Source organism: Nomascus leucogenys, chromosome 8 (assembly GCF_006542625.1).
Source record: "Nomascus leucogenys isolate Asia chromosome 8, Asia_NLE_v1, whole genome shotgun sequence".
Taxonomy (NCBI): Eukaryota; Metazoa; Chordata; class Mammalia; order Primates; family Hylobatidae; genus Nomascus; species Nomascus leucogenys.
Window position 1 is genome coordinate 12,524,556 of NC_044388.1, and position 17,699 is coordinate 12,542,254.

Sequence of the window (17,699 nt, forward strand, 5' to 3'; positions counted from 1 at the left end):
TCACCAGGCTAGAGTGCAGTGGCGTGATCATCTTGGCTCACTGCAACCTCTGCCTCCTGGGTTCAAGCAGTTCTCCCTGCCTTAGTCTCCCAAGTAGCTGGGATTACAGGTGTGTGCCACACGCCCAGCTAATTTTTGTATATTTAGTAGAGACGGGGTTTCACCATGTTGGCCAGGCTGGTCTCGAACTCCTGACCTCGTGGATCCACCCGCCCTGGCCTCCCCAAGTGCTGGGATTACAGGCATGAGCCACAGTGCCCAGCCTACAAGTATTGTTTCTCTCTCCCTCTCCATCACTTGTCTTGACATGCAATCCAAATGTGGCAACACCAGACTCACAATACCACATTCTTTCTAGTTCTGCTCGAATTCCTTAAAGTGGTTACAGAAAGCCTTAGCAAGCTTTACAATAACCCCACCTTCCAAGAGCAAGCCAGCAAAATGATATTCATCAGTGGTAGTGATCCAATTCTCACCAACCAGCCTCTGCCAGGCTTTACTAAGACAAAATCAAAATGCAGAGGGTGAGGCCAATCTACGGGAACACAGGTAAAACCTGGCTGAGAAGTAGGGGGGTGGGGCAGCACATGGAAGAATCATAGCTTAGTACTCTCTTGTTCTCCATCTCCCCACCATTTCTCACCAAGAAGACTCAATCCTATGGGTTGGCCAGAGCAGCTTAAGAGGAAATAATGGAAATGATCCTTACTATGAATAAGAATTTGAATAAGGCTTCATAACCAAGGTATTCATGGGGAGAAGAGAAATGGTAAACACTTTTAGACTCTCCTAGAAAACAGCTACCCCCTCTTACCCACTAAAACAGAATATAAAAGGGAATTCCAGGGAAGATCCCTCAGAATAGACCAGGTCAGCAAGATAGGTGAGTAATTCCCCTTTTTGTAGTATTAGAACACACCCATGCATCCCCAGGCTTGAACAGCATGAAAGAGTGAGGTACAGTTCTGTTTTGAAGCTCATAAAACCCCTCTGTAAATATTCCTATGGAGACAAGAAATCAAATCTTAAAGAAATCAATTAGGCCAGGGGCGGTGGCTCACGCCTGTAACCCCAGCACCCTGGGAGACCAAGGCGAGTGGATCACGAGGTCAAGAGACTGAGACCATCCTGGCCAATATGGTGAAACCCCATCTCTACTAAAAGTACAAAAATTAGCTGGGTGTGGTGGCACGTGCCTGTAGTCCCAGCTACTCAGGAGGCTGAGGCAGGAGAATCTATTGAACCTGGGAGCCAAAGGTTGCAGTGAGCCGATATCGCGTCACTGCACTCCAGCCTGGCAACAGAGTGAGACTCTGTATCAAAAAAAAAAAAAAAAAAAAAAAAAAAAGAAATCAATTATTGGGCCAACTCACTGAATATGTGGGCTAAGGAAAGATAAAAACTACACACACACACACACACACACACACACACACACACACACACACACCCCATTAATGTATGCATATTAGTGTATATACTAATATGAACAACTGGAAATCAAGGAAATAGAGCAGAGACTGGTAAATTATGGTTTGGGCCAAATCCAGCCTGCTTTCTCTTTTGGTAATTTTTATTGGAAGACAGCCATATCTACTTGCTTATGTATTGTCTATAGCTGCTTCCAGGCTAGAACAGCATAGAGGAGTAGTTGCTAGAGACCAGAGCCTGTAAAAATTAAAACATATACCTTGCCTCTTACAGAAACAGTTGGCTAAACTCTGAAATAGAGAGCAGGCTGGGTGCGGTGGCTGATGCCTGTAATCCCAGCACTTTGGGAGGCCGAGGCAGGTGGATCCCTTGAGGTCAGGAGTTTGAGGTCAACCTGGCCAACATGGCGAAACCCCACCTCTATTAAAAATACAAAAAGTTGGCCAGGCATGGTGGCTCATGCCTGTAATCTCAGCACTGTGGGAGGCCGAGGCAGGTGGATCACTAGGTTCGGAGTTCAAAACCAGCCTGGCCAACATGGTGAAACCCCATCTCTACTAAAAATACAAAAATTAGCCCGGCATGGTGGCAGGCGCCTATAATCCCAGCTATTCGGGAGGCTGAGGCAGGAGAATGGTGTGAACCCGGAAGGCGGAGCTTGCAGTGAGCCGAGATCACGCCACTGCACTCCAGCCTGGGCAACAGAGCAAGACTCCGTCTCAAAAAAAAAAAAAAAAAAAAAAAAAAGAAAGTAACAGGGTGTGGTGGTGGGCACCTGTAATTCCAGCTACTCGGGAGGCTGAGGCACGAGAATAGCCTGAACCCAGGAGATGGAGGCTGCAGTGAGCCTAGATCACACCACTGCACTCCAGCCTGGGCAACAGAGTGAGACTCTGTCTTAAAAATATAATAATAAGGCCAGGCGCGGTGGCTCATGCTTGTAATCCCAGCACTTTGGGAGGCTGAGGCGGGCAGATCACGAGGTCAGGAGATCGAGACCATGATGAAACCCCGTCTCTACTAAAAATACAAAAAATTAGCTGGGCGTGGTGGCGGGCGCCTGTAGTCCCAGCTACTCGGAGAGGCTGAGACAGGAGAATGGCGTGAACCCGGGAGGCGGAGCTTGCAGTGAGCTGAGATTGCACCACTGCACTCCAGCCTGTGCGACAGAGCGAAACTGTCTCAAAAAAATATATATAATAATAATAATAATAATAATAATAATAGGTGGGAAAATCAATGAAACCAAAAACTGATTCTTTGGCAATGAAACCAAAAACTGATTCTTTGCTAAACCTCTAGTCAGACTGAACAGGAAAAAAGGAATTACCAGCCAGGCACAGTGGCTCATGTCTGTTATCACAGCACTTTGGGAGGCCGAGGTGGGCAGATCACCTGAGGTCAGGAGTTTGAGCTCAGCCTGGCCAACATGGTGAAACCTCGTATCTACTAAAAATACAAAAATTAGCCGGGTGTGGTGACACGTGCCTGTAATCCCAGCTACTTGGGAGGTGGAGGCAGGAGAAAGGCTTGAACCTGGGAGGCAGAGGTTGCAGTGAGCCAAGATCGGCCACTGCACTCCAGCCTGGGTGACAGAGCGAGACTCTGTCTCCAAGAAAAAAAAGAAAAAAAGGAATTACCAATATAAAGAACAAGAGAGGGGATATTGCAAAGGATACTACAGACTTGAAAAAGGAATAAGAAATTATGAACCGTTTTATGTTAATAAATTTGAAAACTTAGATGAAATGAGCAAATTCCTTGAAAGACACATAATACCAAACCTCACACAAGAAACAGATAACCTGAGTAGTCCTATTTCTATTAAAAAATCTGAATTTGTAGTTAAACACCTTTCCACAAAATAGTCATCGTATCCAGATGATTCCAACTGGTAGCATTCCATCAAAATTGAAGAAAAAAATAATTAATTCTTCACAAATTTTTGCAGAAAATTGAAGAGGGAACACCTCCACCTCATTCCTCAAGGCCAGCATTATCACAATACCAAAACCAGAAAAAGACATTATAAAAAAACTATTCATCAATACCCCTCATGAATATAGATGTGAAACACTCCTTACCAAATTTCAGTAAATTGAATCTAACAATATATCTAAAGGATAATACATGACTAAATTAGGTTTACCTCAAATATATTGGTTTACCTCAAATATATTAGTTTAACATTGAAACTGAATCAAATGAATTCACCATATAAATCAGAGTTTAAAAAAAATGATTTCAACAGATGCAAAAAAAGTGATTGAAAAAAAAATCTATGGCTCATGTTTGGGGTTTAAAAATAAAAAAGTAAAAATAATCCAATATCTATTTATGATAAAAACTCAACAAACTAGAAGATAATTTCTTTTCCTTTCTTTAATAAAGGGAATCTATGAAAAACCTACACCCTACATATCCAATAGTGAAAGACTGAGTGCTTTCCTCTAATATTGGGAACAAAACAAATATGTTCATCCTCATCTCATTACACTGGAAGTTCCAGCTAGACAATGAAACAAGAAAAACAAAATAGCATATAGATTGGAAAGTAAGAAATAAAGCTATTTTTATTTACAGATGTGATCACTTTTTGAAAATTTTAAGTAATCCACACAAAATAAAGTGACTTTGGCAAGAATGCCGGATACGAGACTGACATACGAAAATTGTATTACCATATATTAACAACGAACAACTGGAAATCAAAATTTTAAAAATAACATTTACAAAAACATATGAAATAGGAATAGATCTGACCAAGAGTGCAAGACCTATATATCAAAAACTACAAAACACTGCTAAGAAGAATTAAAGAAGACCTAAATAATTGGGAAGATATATTCATGAATTGGAAGACTCAATATTGTTAAGATGTCACTTCTTCCCAAATTTATTTATAAATACAATACGATCAAAATCCCAATTGGCATTTCATTTGTAGAAATGAGAACAGAATTATGAAATACAGTAAAATTCACTCTTTTGGTAGTAAATTTACCAAATGTACAGAAACTTTTTTTTTTTTTTTTTTTTTTTTTTTTGAGATGGAGTCTTGCTGTGTCACCCAGGCTGGAGTGCAGTGGTGTGATCTCGGCTTACTGCAACCTCTGCTTCCCAGGCTCAAGCGATTCTCCTGCTTCAGCCTCCCAAGTAGCTGGGACTACAGGTGCGTGACCACACTCGGCTAATTTTTGTATTTTTAGTAAAGACAGGGCTTCACCATGTTGCTAGGCTGGTCCTGAACTCCTGACCTCAAGTGATCCATCTGCCTCAGCCTCCCAAAGTGCTGGGATTACGGTGTGAGCCACCGTGCCCGGCCTACCAAATGTATAGAATCTTAAAATCACCAGTACAGTCAGCATTTACAGAGCAGTTCTATCACCACCTCCCTCCCTAAATTGTCCTGTGCTATCCCTTTATAGTCAAATCTTGCCCCCAACCTTTAAGCCTTGGATACCTTTGATTTGTTCTCTGTCTCTACTGTTTTGTCTTTTACAGATGGTCATATAGATGGGATCATATAGTATCTTGCCTTTTGTATCTGGCATCTTTCATGTAGCATAATGCATTTGAGATTCATCCATGTTGTTACATACAGCAACAGTTTGTCCCTCTTTATTGTGCCTGTGATATCCTATTATATGAATGCACCATAGTTTGTTGAGGGATGTTAATTTCTAATTTTTGGTGATACAAATAAAGTTGTTATGAACGTGTGTAAACTTAGGTTTTCATTTTATGTGAGTAAATGGCTAGGAATAGGACTGCTGGGTCGTATGGCAAGTATATGTTCAACTTTGTAAGAAAGTGTCAAACCATTTCCAAAATGACTGTATTATTTTGCATTTCCACTAGATGCTCTGCATCCTTGCTAGCAATTGTACTGTTTTAAAAAAAATTTTAGCTATTCTAAAAGATGCATAGTGATATTTTATTGTGCAGTATCTGTTCATATTGTTTGTTCAGTTTTTTGTTGTTGTTGTTGTTGTTGAGACAGAGTCTGGCTCTGTCACCCAGGCTGGAGTGCAGTGGCGCAATCTCGGCTCACTGCAAGCTTCACCTCCTGGATTCACGCCATTCTCCTGCCTCAGCCTCCTGAGTAGCTGGGACTACAGGTGCCCGCCACCACATCCGGCTAATTTTTTGTATCTTTAGTAGAGACAGGGTTTCACCATGTTACCCAGGATGGTCTCGATCTCCTGACCTCGTGATCCACCCGCCTCGGCCTCCCAAAGTGCTGGGATTACAGGCGTGAGCCACCGTGCCCAGCCTGTTTGTTCAGTTTTATACTTGGTTGTTTTCTTATTGTTTTGAGAATTCTTCAAATATTCTGGACACAAGTCATTTGTCAGGTATCTGATCCACAAATATTCCTTCCAGTGGATGGCTTGTCATTTCAGTCTCCTAACAGTGCATTTCACGGCGCAGAAGTTTTACAGTTTGATGAAGACCAATTTACCTTCCTCGTTTCTGAATGATGTTTGAAATTTCATAGCTAAGAACTCTTCGCCTAATCTAAGATCTCGAAGATTTTCTCCTGCATTTTCTAAGTTTTATAGTTTTACCTTTTATGTTATGTCTATCAGTAAATTTTTATCTCAAGTGTGTGGTATAGTTCAAAGTTAATTTTTTTGGGCACTTGTACAGCATCTTTTCTTGAAAAGACCATTTTTTCTCCACCGAGTTGCCTTTGTACCTTTGTCAATAATCTACCGGCCATATATGTGTGGGTCTATTTCTGGACTCTCTAATCTGTTCCATTGATCAATATGTGCTACCTTTTTTTGCTAAGAGCATACTGTCTTCATTACTACTGTACTTTTATAATTAAGTCTTGAAATAAGGTATTGTGAATCCTCCCACTGTTCCTGTTTTTTCTTCCAAACTGTTTTGGCTTTTTAGCTCCTTTGCCTTTTCATACAGATTTTAAAATCTATATGTAAAGGCACAGATTTTAGATATTTACATCTATAGTAATATTTATAAACAATCATGCTGCGATTGTGCTTGGGACTGTGCTTAATCTATAAATCAACTTGGGGAGAACTGACATTTTAGCATGGTATATCTCTCCATTTATTTGGGTCTTGGATTTCTTTCATTGTCAGTGTTTTTATTGTTTTCAGTATACAGATCCGTGTGAAATTTATACATAGAATTTCATTTTTTTCTAAGCTACTGCAAATAGTACTGTTTAATATCTCAATATCCAATTGTTCGCTGCTAGTATATAAAAATACAACTGACTTTTCTTTTTTCTTTTTTTTTTTTTTTGAGACGGAGTCATGCTCTGTCGCCCAGGCTGGAGTGCAGTGGTGCAATCTCGGCTCACTGCAAGCTCCGCCTCCCAGGTTCACGCCATTCTCCTGCCTCAGCCTCTCCGAGTAGCTGGGACTACGGGTGCCTGCCACCACGCCCAGCTAATTTTTTGTATTTTTAGTAGAGACGGGGTTTCACCGTGGTCTCGATCTCCTGACCTCGTGATCCTCCTGCCTCAGCCTCCCAAAGTGCTGGGATTACAAGCGTGAGCCACCGCGCCCGGCCCGACTTTTCTATCTTGTGACCTTGCTTAACTCATTTATTAGTTCTAGATTTTTTGGTGAGTCCATGGCATTTTCTATTATAGGCATTCATACTGTCCTTTCCAATCTGTATACCTCTTATTTCTTTTTCTTGCCTTCTCCGGCACAATGCTGAACAGGAGTGGTACAAATGGACATACTTGTCTTATTCCCAATTTAAGGGCAGTGATACATATGTTTTACTATCTTATCTGTGGTGACAGTTTCATAGGTGGATGCATGTGTCAAAACTGAAACACTGTATACTTTAAATATGTGCAGCTTATTGTATGTCAATTGTATGTCAGTCAAAAAACTAATTTATCAGGTGCTTTTGAGAAGCATTAAACTTCTAGCTAGTCAGCTGTTTAGCCTCCCATACTCGCCTACTTCCAGATCATTTCCAAAATCTGTATGAGAAAGTTCCTTTGTGTCCTGCAAAAACAATGTTGTTGGTCTTTCATTTTGCCCTCATTCAAATCTTGCCTCACCTTTCTGTCTTGCTTCGCTTTTCAAGTTACTGAAATTCTATCCAGGTAAGTTGTCTTTATAGATGAAATTCATTCCTATCCTCTCGAAGTACAATGGTTTATTTTGAACAATGTATTTTCTTCATTGTTGAGTTTCAGTAATGGATTTCATTTCAGCTAATTTTAGTGATGCTTATGAGATTATACTTTCTCTGTGTTAATTTTTTTCATCAAAACAGTTTTTAAAAAAATTTTAAGAGATATCATGTAAAATATCTGTCTTAAAATCACTTTATGAAACCTACCATCTTTTTGCTCACAAATTCAATTGCAGCTCCTAAGACCTATAACTCTTACTTCCTGGACTGTTCTTCCAAGGCTGGCTGAATTACTTTAACTCAAGAATACAGAAGATGAGAAGCACAGCCCCTGAAGTTAGACTCTCTGGGTCCAACTCTCTACTGATGACCTTGGGCGAGTTTCTTTCAGATAGACATACATATATGTCTACATCTTAACGAATTTTTTTTTTTTTTTGAGACAGAGTCTCGCTCTTTCACCCAGATCAGAGTGCAGTGGCGCTATCTCGGCTCACTGCAAGCTCTGCCTCCTGGGTTCACACCATTCTCCTGCCTCAGCCTCCCAAGTAGTTGGGACTACAGGCGCCCGCCACCTTGCCCAGCTAATTTTTTTATTTTTTTAGTAGAGATAGGTTTTCACCGTGTTAGCCAGGATGGTCTCGATCTCCTGACCTCGTGATCTGCCTGCCTCGGCCTCCCAAAGTGCTGGGATTACAGGCATGAGCCACAGTGCCCGGCCAGCTTAATGAATTTTGAAAGGGAACATAACCATGTAGCCAAAACCTATGTCAAAAAATTGAAGATCACCAGTACCTCTGGTCCTGTGTTAAAATCTTAAGTTTGCAGGTGACCTTTGCTTTTAGAGCAAAATAAAATATATACATTAAAACTCCCATGATAAATCCCAGAAAGTAAAGAAAAATAATTCCCAACTGTCCTGATAAATGCACAGCTTCGTACTTTAATACCTACCCCTAACTTGCCCTCCTGAAACTTAATGGAAGTAGGGTTATGGGGTGAGGAATAAGATGCCTAAGAGAAAAGAAATGAAAACTATCTCCAGGATGAGGAATAATATGCCTAAGAGAAAAGAAATGAAAACTATCTCCAGGATGAGGAATTATTTTATCAGCGAGTTGCAGGAATTTTGAGTTGAGAGCATAGCGGCAGAGAGGGCTAGAAATAGTGATCCTGGAAAAAGGATTCATTCCAGGATGATGAAAGGTGGCTGCTCCTGTAGAGACAGGGACAGTGTGCACAGTGCATGACACAGAAAGCAAAATTGTAGACGCTGGTCATGTTTTCCTCTATTTCAGGAAGAAGAAGTCTTAAAGAGAGTTTAAGGGATGGTGGAAGATATTTCTTCCTATCTCTAGAGCATCTCCCATCTCAGCACTCTGTCTTCTGCAGATTTGAATATTTCAGGAGACTCCTAAGAACTTCCTTTGTGCTCACATTCATAAAATATTCCCCAAGAAAAAGGAACAACGTACCTGCTCTTTGACCTCAATGTTATGTTCCCCTTCTAGAATAAGAGTGACGGCTTGCATAATTTGCTTTCCATGAGTACTCATTATTTTATCTATATGCTGTAAAACAATGGGAAATCCATAATTATCAAAGAAACAAAGATCATAGGACGAATAGAAGGCTTCTAAAAGTTAAAACAATATGATTCACAACTGCTTCATGCAAAACACTATAGCATATAGAACTAGATGCCAAAGAACAGTGTTTATTATATTTTGAAGCTGCAGTTTGCCTTCAAATATGTCATACACACACACACACACACACACACGTATATACACATTACACATACATACATACGTAAAGTTGACCTGACAGAATATGAAAGCACAATCATTGGGGGTCCTCAAACCCAAATATATTAAAGAAAAAGGAAGCAAAGGCCAGGTGCGGTGGGCTCACGTCTGTAATCCCAGCACTTTAGGGGGCCAAGGTGGGCCAATCACCTGAGGTCAGGAGTTCGAGACCAGCCTGGCCAACACGGCAAAACCCCGTCTCTACTAAAAATACAAAAAATTAGCTGGGCATGGTGGTACATGCCTGTAATCCCAGCTACTGGGGAGACTGAGAAAGAAGAATCACTTGAACCCGGGAAGTGGAGGTTGCAATGAGCTGAGACTGTGCCACTGCACTCCAGCCTGGGGTAAAGAGCAAGACTCTGTCTCAAAAAAAAAAAAGGAAGCATAAAAAATGGACAGGGGTAATGGAGGAAGCCAGAGACATGGAAAACACAGTGTAGATTTCCTAATACTATCTTGGAGAATAAATGCATAATGACAACTTGTGGGGCACAGAGAAGGGAACCACCCATATTTCCTCATCTACCTGAAGGCCACTTTCATTGTTTCTTGGGGAACATTAGAGAACATCGAGAGGGACCCCACCAGCAAGGCTCAGCCTCTCCTACTCTGACACGTATCCACTGCTTTCTACACCGGCATCTTCAGAGGTCAATCCCGTAAATGTGGGTAGGGAGATGGCCTATGGAATGGCTCTGAGAATTCTCTAAAGGGAAAGAAGCAGAGGCCCCAGAGATAAGTGATTTAGGCAGATGAGAAAATCCATCCTGGAGAGCATACCAGGTAAGAAAAAAGTAACAAATCAAGGTAGGCACTGGTCATGTTTTCCTCTGTTCCAGGGCTTAGAGGGAGACAGGATAAGCAGTGTAGGAGTGGAGAATAGGGGGTGATATGGTGAAGCAGCTCCCAGAACACCTATGAAGGTGACAGGTTTAGACATCAACTCCTTGTTTCTTTGGAAGGGGGCAGCATTTGAATCACACTCATGGGCAGATGTTAATGAGAGCACAGACAGAAAGCAATGTCTTGCAATGCATATGCAGGGCTAGCTAATTTGGAAGCCTGGGTGATTTTACTTACAGGACGAGTAGAGAGGAGATTTCTAAGAAGTCCCAATGTCTTCATCAGCACATTCAAATCTGAATCTGATAATAACCGGAATAGCTGTTCAGTACTCAAGCTTCGTAAAATATCTGCTTTTATTTTTTGTTCAGCCTGAAATGCCATATTCTGAAAGGATTAAAGAAGTTGCAAGAATCATGTCTACATTTACTTTATTAAATTATATTTTAATAGTAACTCTGGTAATTTTCTTTTTTTAATTTTTTTGAGACACAATCTTGCTCTGTCGCCCAGGCTGGAGTGCAGTGGCACGATATTGGCTCACTGCAACCTCTGCCTCCCGGGTTCAAGCAATTCTCCTGCCTCAGCCTCCTGAGTAGCTGGGAGTACAGGTGTGAGCCACCACGCCCGGCTAATTTTTGTATCTTTGGTAGAGATAGGGTTTCACCATGTTGGTCAAGCTGGTCTTGAACTCCTGACCTCGTGATCCACTTGCCTTGGCCTTCCAAAGTGCTGAGATTACAGGTGTGAGCCACCAGGTTTGGCCAACTTTGATAATTTTCAAAGCACAAACAGAATCTGCAGAAAATCTTTAAGGATAAATCAATCTATTTTCCTGATTCTTGTTAATCAACTATATTTCTGTCCGTCAAGAGAAAGGTAACTGTTACTCTTAGATATACTTCTACATGAGGAATATGACCACTTTTAGGTACAGACATTTGAATGTCTTAAGACTGCTCAAATAAATACAAAACTCATTTAACACTTTTGACAATATCTTTATGGTTATCAAGTTGCCTGCTGTACATGAAATGACTATTAATGATTATACTGTGCCATGCCTTTTGAGAATGATTTCAAAGTACTCACGGAAGAAAATAAGCAGTGGGTTTTCTTAACTTTACTGGCATGAAAACATCTATTGTGTTCACAATACTATGGTAGGTGTTGGCATGGCTGGGCTATATCACACAGGAAGCTCTCCAGAGGGTAGGAGGTGTGTCTGAGCTACCAGTAATCCCGGGTGGCTGGTAGCTATTTTGCTCCTTTTTCTCTAATTTGTGTCATGGGTTAGCCCAGCTTAATCCCAAGCTACACATGTCTGAAGAAAACAAAAACCATGGTAAATTCCAAATAACAACTTACAAATCAACTTTTGATACAAAAATCTCTTGTATAGCCAGGTGTGGTGGCACACACCTGTAATCCCAGCTACTCAGGAGGCTGAGGCACAAGAATCGCTTGAACCCAGGAGGCAGAGGTTGCAGTGAGCTGAGATCATGCCACTACACTTCAGCCTGGGCAACTAAGCAAGACTCTGTATCCAAAAAAAAAAAAAGAAAGAAAAAAAAATCTTGTAAACTACAGACATAATATGTGGTTGTTGCCCTCTAGGAACTAAAGAGCTAAGACATTAGCCATCAAGTTACATAATAATGTGAGGCAGCATGGCAGAGCAAAAAGAATACTCTCTATGTGTCAAGAGACCCAGGTCAGAGATGATTCTAAGGTTTTATATTTTGCAGAGAGAAAACACAGCAGCTGGTAATATGGAGACTGACGAGAATAAGATAGTTCGTACAGATTTGAGGAGTGAAATAAGTTCAGTTTCCAACATTAAAGTTGTGCATGTCAGAGAATTCTGAAATGAAGTCCCATACGCCATTTAAGTGATAGATCTGGGAAACAGGTAACAGTTACATCTGGATATGTAGATTTCAAAGCAACCTATTAGGGGAAGTTGAAACCATGATATGAGATGAAGTCCCTGAAACTGATGTAATGAGAACTGGAAACCAGAAACTGAAACTTGGGGGAATGTTCTCAGAGAAGAGGTTGAAAAGGAAGCTACGTAGAAAGTGAGTTTAAAAAAAGTAAGTCCTGGGAAGGAGTTTCAAGAAAGAGAAGTGCTAAAAGCTGTACAAAGTTCAGGAGAAAAATATCTGTGAAACTACACATTTGTTGCTTTCTTAGAAGATAATTATTTCTATCCTAAAGTCTGTATAAAAACACAGCAGATATAGCATGGAACAGGGAGAATACAGGCTTGGAAAAGGTTCTGAACCCATTTCCATTATTAGCTGTGAGGTCTTCACCTTCACAATTCACTTACCCTCCCTGAGTCCTAGTTTCCCATTTGTAAAGTGAATATATACCAATATATCTTAAAATAAGAATTAGGGATAAATATAAAATGCTCAGCTTAGTGTCTGGTACAGAGCAATTAAATTGTAAATAGTATAAATATGTTTTAAAAATCAATTTAGGATTACTCTATTTTCAATTGCAAGAAAATTTTAATAATCTTAAGGAGAAATGGTTCTCTAACCCCATAAAGTTTTAGAATATATTATAAATTATTTACTAGAAACTGTTAAAAAAATTAATAAGTATTTATGCACCAATTTTATTACCTTCGACAAGTTAATCATTCTGCAAAAAATGGTTAAGTATGTGAGGTAATATATATGTTCATTAATTAGCTCAAATTAGCCATCCCACAATCTATTTATCTTTCAAAACATCATGTTGTACCATTATAAACACACATAATTTTTATTTGCCAATAAAAAACATAATCATTCTGTGCCTTAGTTTACTTCATCTATAAAGTATGGTAAGAACTCTCTGGTTGGTATCATAAAGTTGTTCTGAAGAGCAAAGGAGATATGGAAGTGCTTTGTAAAGTAGGTGGCGCTACACAAAAATATACTATGCTCATGATAAGGAAAATTTATTTTCCCAGAATTAGCTAAGTTTCAACATCTGTTCACTTTTCTTAATAATAAATAAGAGAACTGAGGCATAACTTGCTTAGAGTTAAATCTGTTAGTTTAATACTAAGCCTTCAAGGTCCTAGTCATTAGAAAACTAGAACAAAATAGCAAGATTTTTGAAAAAGAACATTCCAGACATTTCAAATAACACATCATAGTTCTAACTTAGACAATAGCTGTATACCTTTTGTAAGTTATGATATATATAAAAGTGAAACGTACCATTAAAGCCCAAATTCCATTCACTCGTAAAGCGGGATTTTCACTCTGAGTTAATCCACAAAGTAGCTCTACGGCTCCTGATTCCAAAATTGGCTGCCATTGGACAGGGAAAAAAAAAAAATCACAGCTTTAAATTCTGGTTTGCAAACTAAACATGCATATACCTTGGCACTTTGTCTGTGATTTCTTCCCCACTCTTACTGAATTCCAGGCAACTTTTGCAAAGCAGGGAGTGCTGTAGCCATAAAAATCACCTTGAGAAGGGCAAAGACAATTATTTTCTCATAAATCCAAAAAGCCAAAAAAAAAAAAAAAAGAAAAAAGAAAAGAAAAGAAAACAAAACAAAACCACTCTGTCATTTCCTTTTATCCTTGTAGTCCTGGAGGATTCAGGAGACATTCTAGTTATCTGTACATTTCACACAGACCCTTATGATCCCATTACCTAGCTCCCCACTCTCATCTTTCTCTGAGACTCTGTCACTTTCTGCTTTATATCTTGTGCATTGCTTACAAACTCTATGAAGTAATATGGTTGGTAAAGGAAAGAAATATAAAGTAACTTAGACAACCAAATCATCCTCCTTCTAAGCTGTCAGTCTTATTCCAAACATGCTGCAGAATTTATCTTTTAGGATATTTTCAGGACTACGTATCAATTATACAAGCAAAACAGTCCTGTACTTTTATAGTCATGCCACATTTTACACCTAAAATACCATGCTTTAGTCTAACTACTTAACTTTATTTATGACACTTGACTGAACATGAATTTTTGGTAATTTCTAAAAAATATTCAAACCTTAGAGGATTAAGATTTACCATCACCAATGAATGCTTAAAGGTCACTTGTCAAGAGGATTATAGAAACGTCAGAAGCAATTCAGATCTACATACCCAGAAAAAGGGGTATACATTTCTCGACTGTCCAAATTATATTTTAAAAACTTATTTTGAAATAAATTCAAACTTATAAAGTAGCAAAAAATACAAGGAACTCTCAGATATTCTTTTCCCAGATCCGCCAGTTTTTAACATTTGCCATTGTTAATTTATCATCTCTCTCGTACTGTGTACCTAATCCACATTATCTATCTTTTCTGAACCATGTGAAAGTAGGATGCATACATCATGCCCCTTTTACGCTTAATATTTCAATGTATATTTCCTAAAAACAAGGATATTATCTTAGATAACCACAGTATAGTTACCAAATTCAGGAAAGGTAATAATAAATTAAAATAATACTTTAATCAAATCTATAGCCCATACGCTAATTTTGTCAGTTGGCACAAAAAAATGCTCTTATAGCATTTCCCTCCCCCACTTTGGTTTAGAATCTAGTTGTTTTTTTTTTTTGTTTTTTTTTAATTTTAATTTTTTCAGACAGGGTCTCACTCTGAAGCCCAGCCTGGAGTGCAGTGGCATGATCATAGCTCATTGCAACCTCAAATTCCCAGGCTCAAACAATTCTCCTGCCTCAGCCTCTCGAGTAGCTAGAACTACAGGTGTGTGTGCCAAGCCTGGTTGATTTTTTAATTTTTAGTAGAGACAAGGTCTTGCTATGTTGCCCAGGTTGGGAGTTAATTTTTCAATATAAAAAAATCGTATTAGTGATCCTTTGCCTGAGCTCATCTACCTATTTCCTAACCAGACCCTAAATATCCTGAAGGTAGATCTGGAGCAATATAAGAGCAGTTAAGGATGATTAACGGTGGTACACAAGCTGTGACTGGATTATCACCAGGCCAAGACCCCATCTATCTACAGGGCAGAGAACTGATGGAAGCTCTGGTGTACTGTTTTGCCTTTCTCTTCCATCAGAGTAACTACCAGTCTTGCCCTGTTTGTTCCAAGATTCCTGCTTGTTGAATAACTATTTCTGAACCTCCATCTTGTTTTTTTGTTTTTTAGATGGAGTCTCCCTCTTTTGCCCAGGCTGCAGTGCAGTGGCGCGATCTCAGCTCACTGCAACCTCTGCCTCCTGGGTTCAAGTGATTATTCTGCCTCCCGAGTAGCTGGGATTACAAGCATGCACCACCACCCCCGGCTAATTTTTGTACTTTTAGCAGAGATGGGGTTTCACCATGTTGGCCAGACTGGTCTCAAACTCCTGACCTCAAGTGTTCTGCCCGCCTTGGCCTCCCAAAGTGCTGGGTTTACACACATGAACCACTGTGCCTGGCCAGAACCTCCATCTTATTAATACTACCTTTCTTAATTATAGTCAACGCCTACAAGTGTTATAATGCGGAAAATAAATTCAACACAAATGGGACAACTAAATGCACAATAAACCTGAGTTCATGATTGGACAGATCAGGGGTATTATGACATAATAAAACTAACTTTATAAGGTTTTCCCCTTCTTCATTAAAGTATATTTTAGCTTTTCCTATTAAAAAAAGAATACATACTCGAGTATTTTATACAATGCAGAAGGGAACCCCCATCCAACCCCTCCCCAAACAACTACCATTAACATTAAACATCAAAAGATGATTTTCCAGTGACAGCAGTTATCTCCTTGAAATGACTTATAATCCTGGTTTACAAAGTTTAGTCTTAATTTATCCTTTAGTAAAGATAGCCTGAGGATAGTTTACTATTTGTAAGAAAAATTATTTCTTACATTCACAGTTTCAGGCAGTTTAAATTGACTTTAAGCTGTACTATCTTTTAAATAAGCTGAATATGTTAGATAGAATAAAAAGAATAATGGGAAATGATAACCATATTTTAAAATGAATGATTTATTTGCACACCCCCACCCCATGCAATCAAACAATTCCGAAGTAGTTTTTAAACCCAACCCATAAATTTCAATGTCAACTACTATAAAAAGTATTTGAGTAATCTCTAGCTGGACTGGGCAAAGTCTAGGAAAAGAAAATCAATACTAACCTCTTTGCTTGGAGAAAATTCAAGAAGAAGATTACATAGCATGGAAGATGCTACCACTAGGATTTCATCTGGTGCATTTTGTAAAACCTATGGAATTAAAAAAGGATACTATTAAAGATTTGGAATGATGAAGATGAGATATAAAATGAGATATAAAATATAAATAAAAACAAGAACAATTATCTTTCAACCTGATTCTTCACATTGGAGAGATAGGAAGAATCCACTTGATATTGTGTCAAACTTTTCCCAGTGCTATAATTATGACTGACTAAGGCCCTCAAATCTGTCTTGCTTGGAGAAGCTGCAGCCTCACTGGGGCTCTTGCAGGGAGGAGACAGGCATGTCAGGCAAAGATACTCTATGTGAAATGCTTGAAGGCCAAGGGACTGCTCTGGGGTAAGTGAGCTCATTCTACTCCATTAGTTAAGCCTCTTATGAGTCTACAGAATGGCCCTACAGCCTGACTTTCTGATGTGTCCTTAGAAGGGCTTGTTTGACCAGGAGCACTGACGGATCAAGCAAGCTACTACTGCACAGGCAGGACAGTGTGGGAGACTGGTTCTCAGGAATGGAATCACACAGACCTAGTTCCAACTGGACACTTCCACTAACTAGCCTAAGCCTGTATTTCTTCACCTATAAACTGAGGAAATAAGACCTCCTTGACAGAATTATTTAGGATTAAATGTGATATAGTGAATAATAAGGGAAGCACCGTAGCAGGGAAATGAAAAACATAGACTGCTTGGATACAAATTTGGGCTCAACAACTAAATAGGTACATGAATTCCTCAACCATAAAATGGTATCTGCTTCACAGGATTGTGATGAGAATAAATATATAAAAAGGTTTTAGAATAGTAACTGGCACATAGTAATGGCTATATAAGTAAGGCTTTGAAAATGGTAATTTAGTACCATAATTGCTGATGCTATCAGGCACATAATAGGTATACAGTAAACTAACTTCCAGGGACTTTCACTGAACTAGAAGGCAACACAGTATGATGATAAATGTTAGTTGCTATTAGTTATTATTAGAACCTGTTCTTTCTAGATTCTAAGAGACAAGGTCTTCATAAATACCACTATTTATATGCAATAATCACTTCAACTAAATCCTCTGCATCTGGGATCAGATCAGGCTCAGGCTTAGGATCCCAAAAGGAGTATTAGGAGCTCCAATTATACAAACCAGAAATGGGTAATCACAAAAAATTTCAGACAGTTAAATATATTATCTGCTTTTCTTGGCTAAACAAAGTCAGAAGTTCTCAAGTTAAGAATAAGCGTGAATTATAAAGTAGAAGCAGCTCTCCTAAGATACTGTGTTTTAACTCTCCTATGGACT

General features: G+C 39.3%; 1 protein-coding gene across 5 annotated transcripts in view; it reads right to left on the reverse strand.

The window, feature by feature from the left end:
• ARMC8 (armadillo repeat containing 8) overlaps window positions 1-17,699 on the reverse strand; it is a 117,173-nt gene that overhangs the window by 16,100 nt on the left and 83,374 nt on the right. For all 5 annotated transcript variants that reach the window (XM_030816767.1, XM_030816768.1, XM_030816771.1 and 2 more), the window contains 4 exons: window positions 16,346-16,432; window positions 13,442-13,534; window positions 10,458-10,607; window positions 9,042-9,137 (listed from right to left, as the gene is read on the reverse strand). In XM_030816767.1, the coding sequence (XP_030672627.1) occupies window positions 9,042-9,137; window positions 10,458-10,607; window positions 13,442-13,534; window positions 16,346-16,432 (426 nt within the window). The remainder of the gene's footprint in view (window positions 1-9,041; window positions 9,138-10,457; window positions 10,608-13,441; window positions 13,535-16,345; window positions 16,433-17,699) is intronic.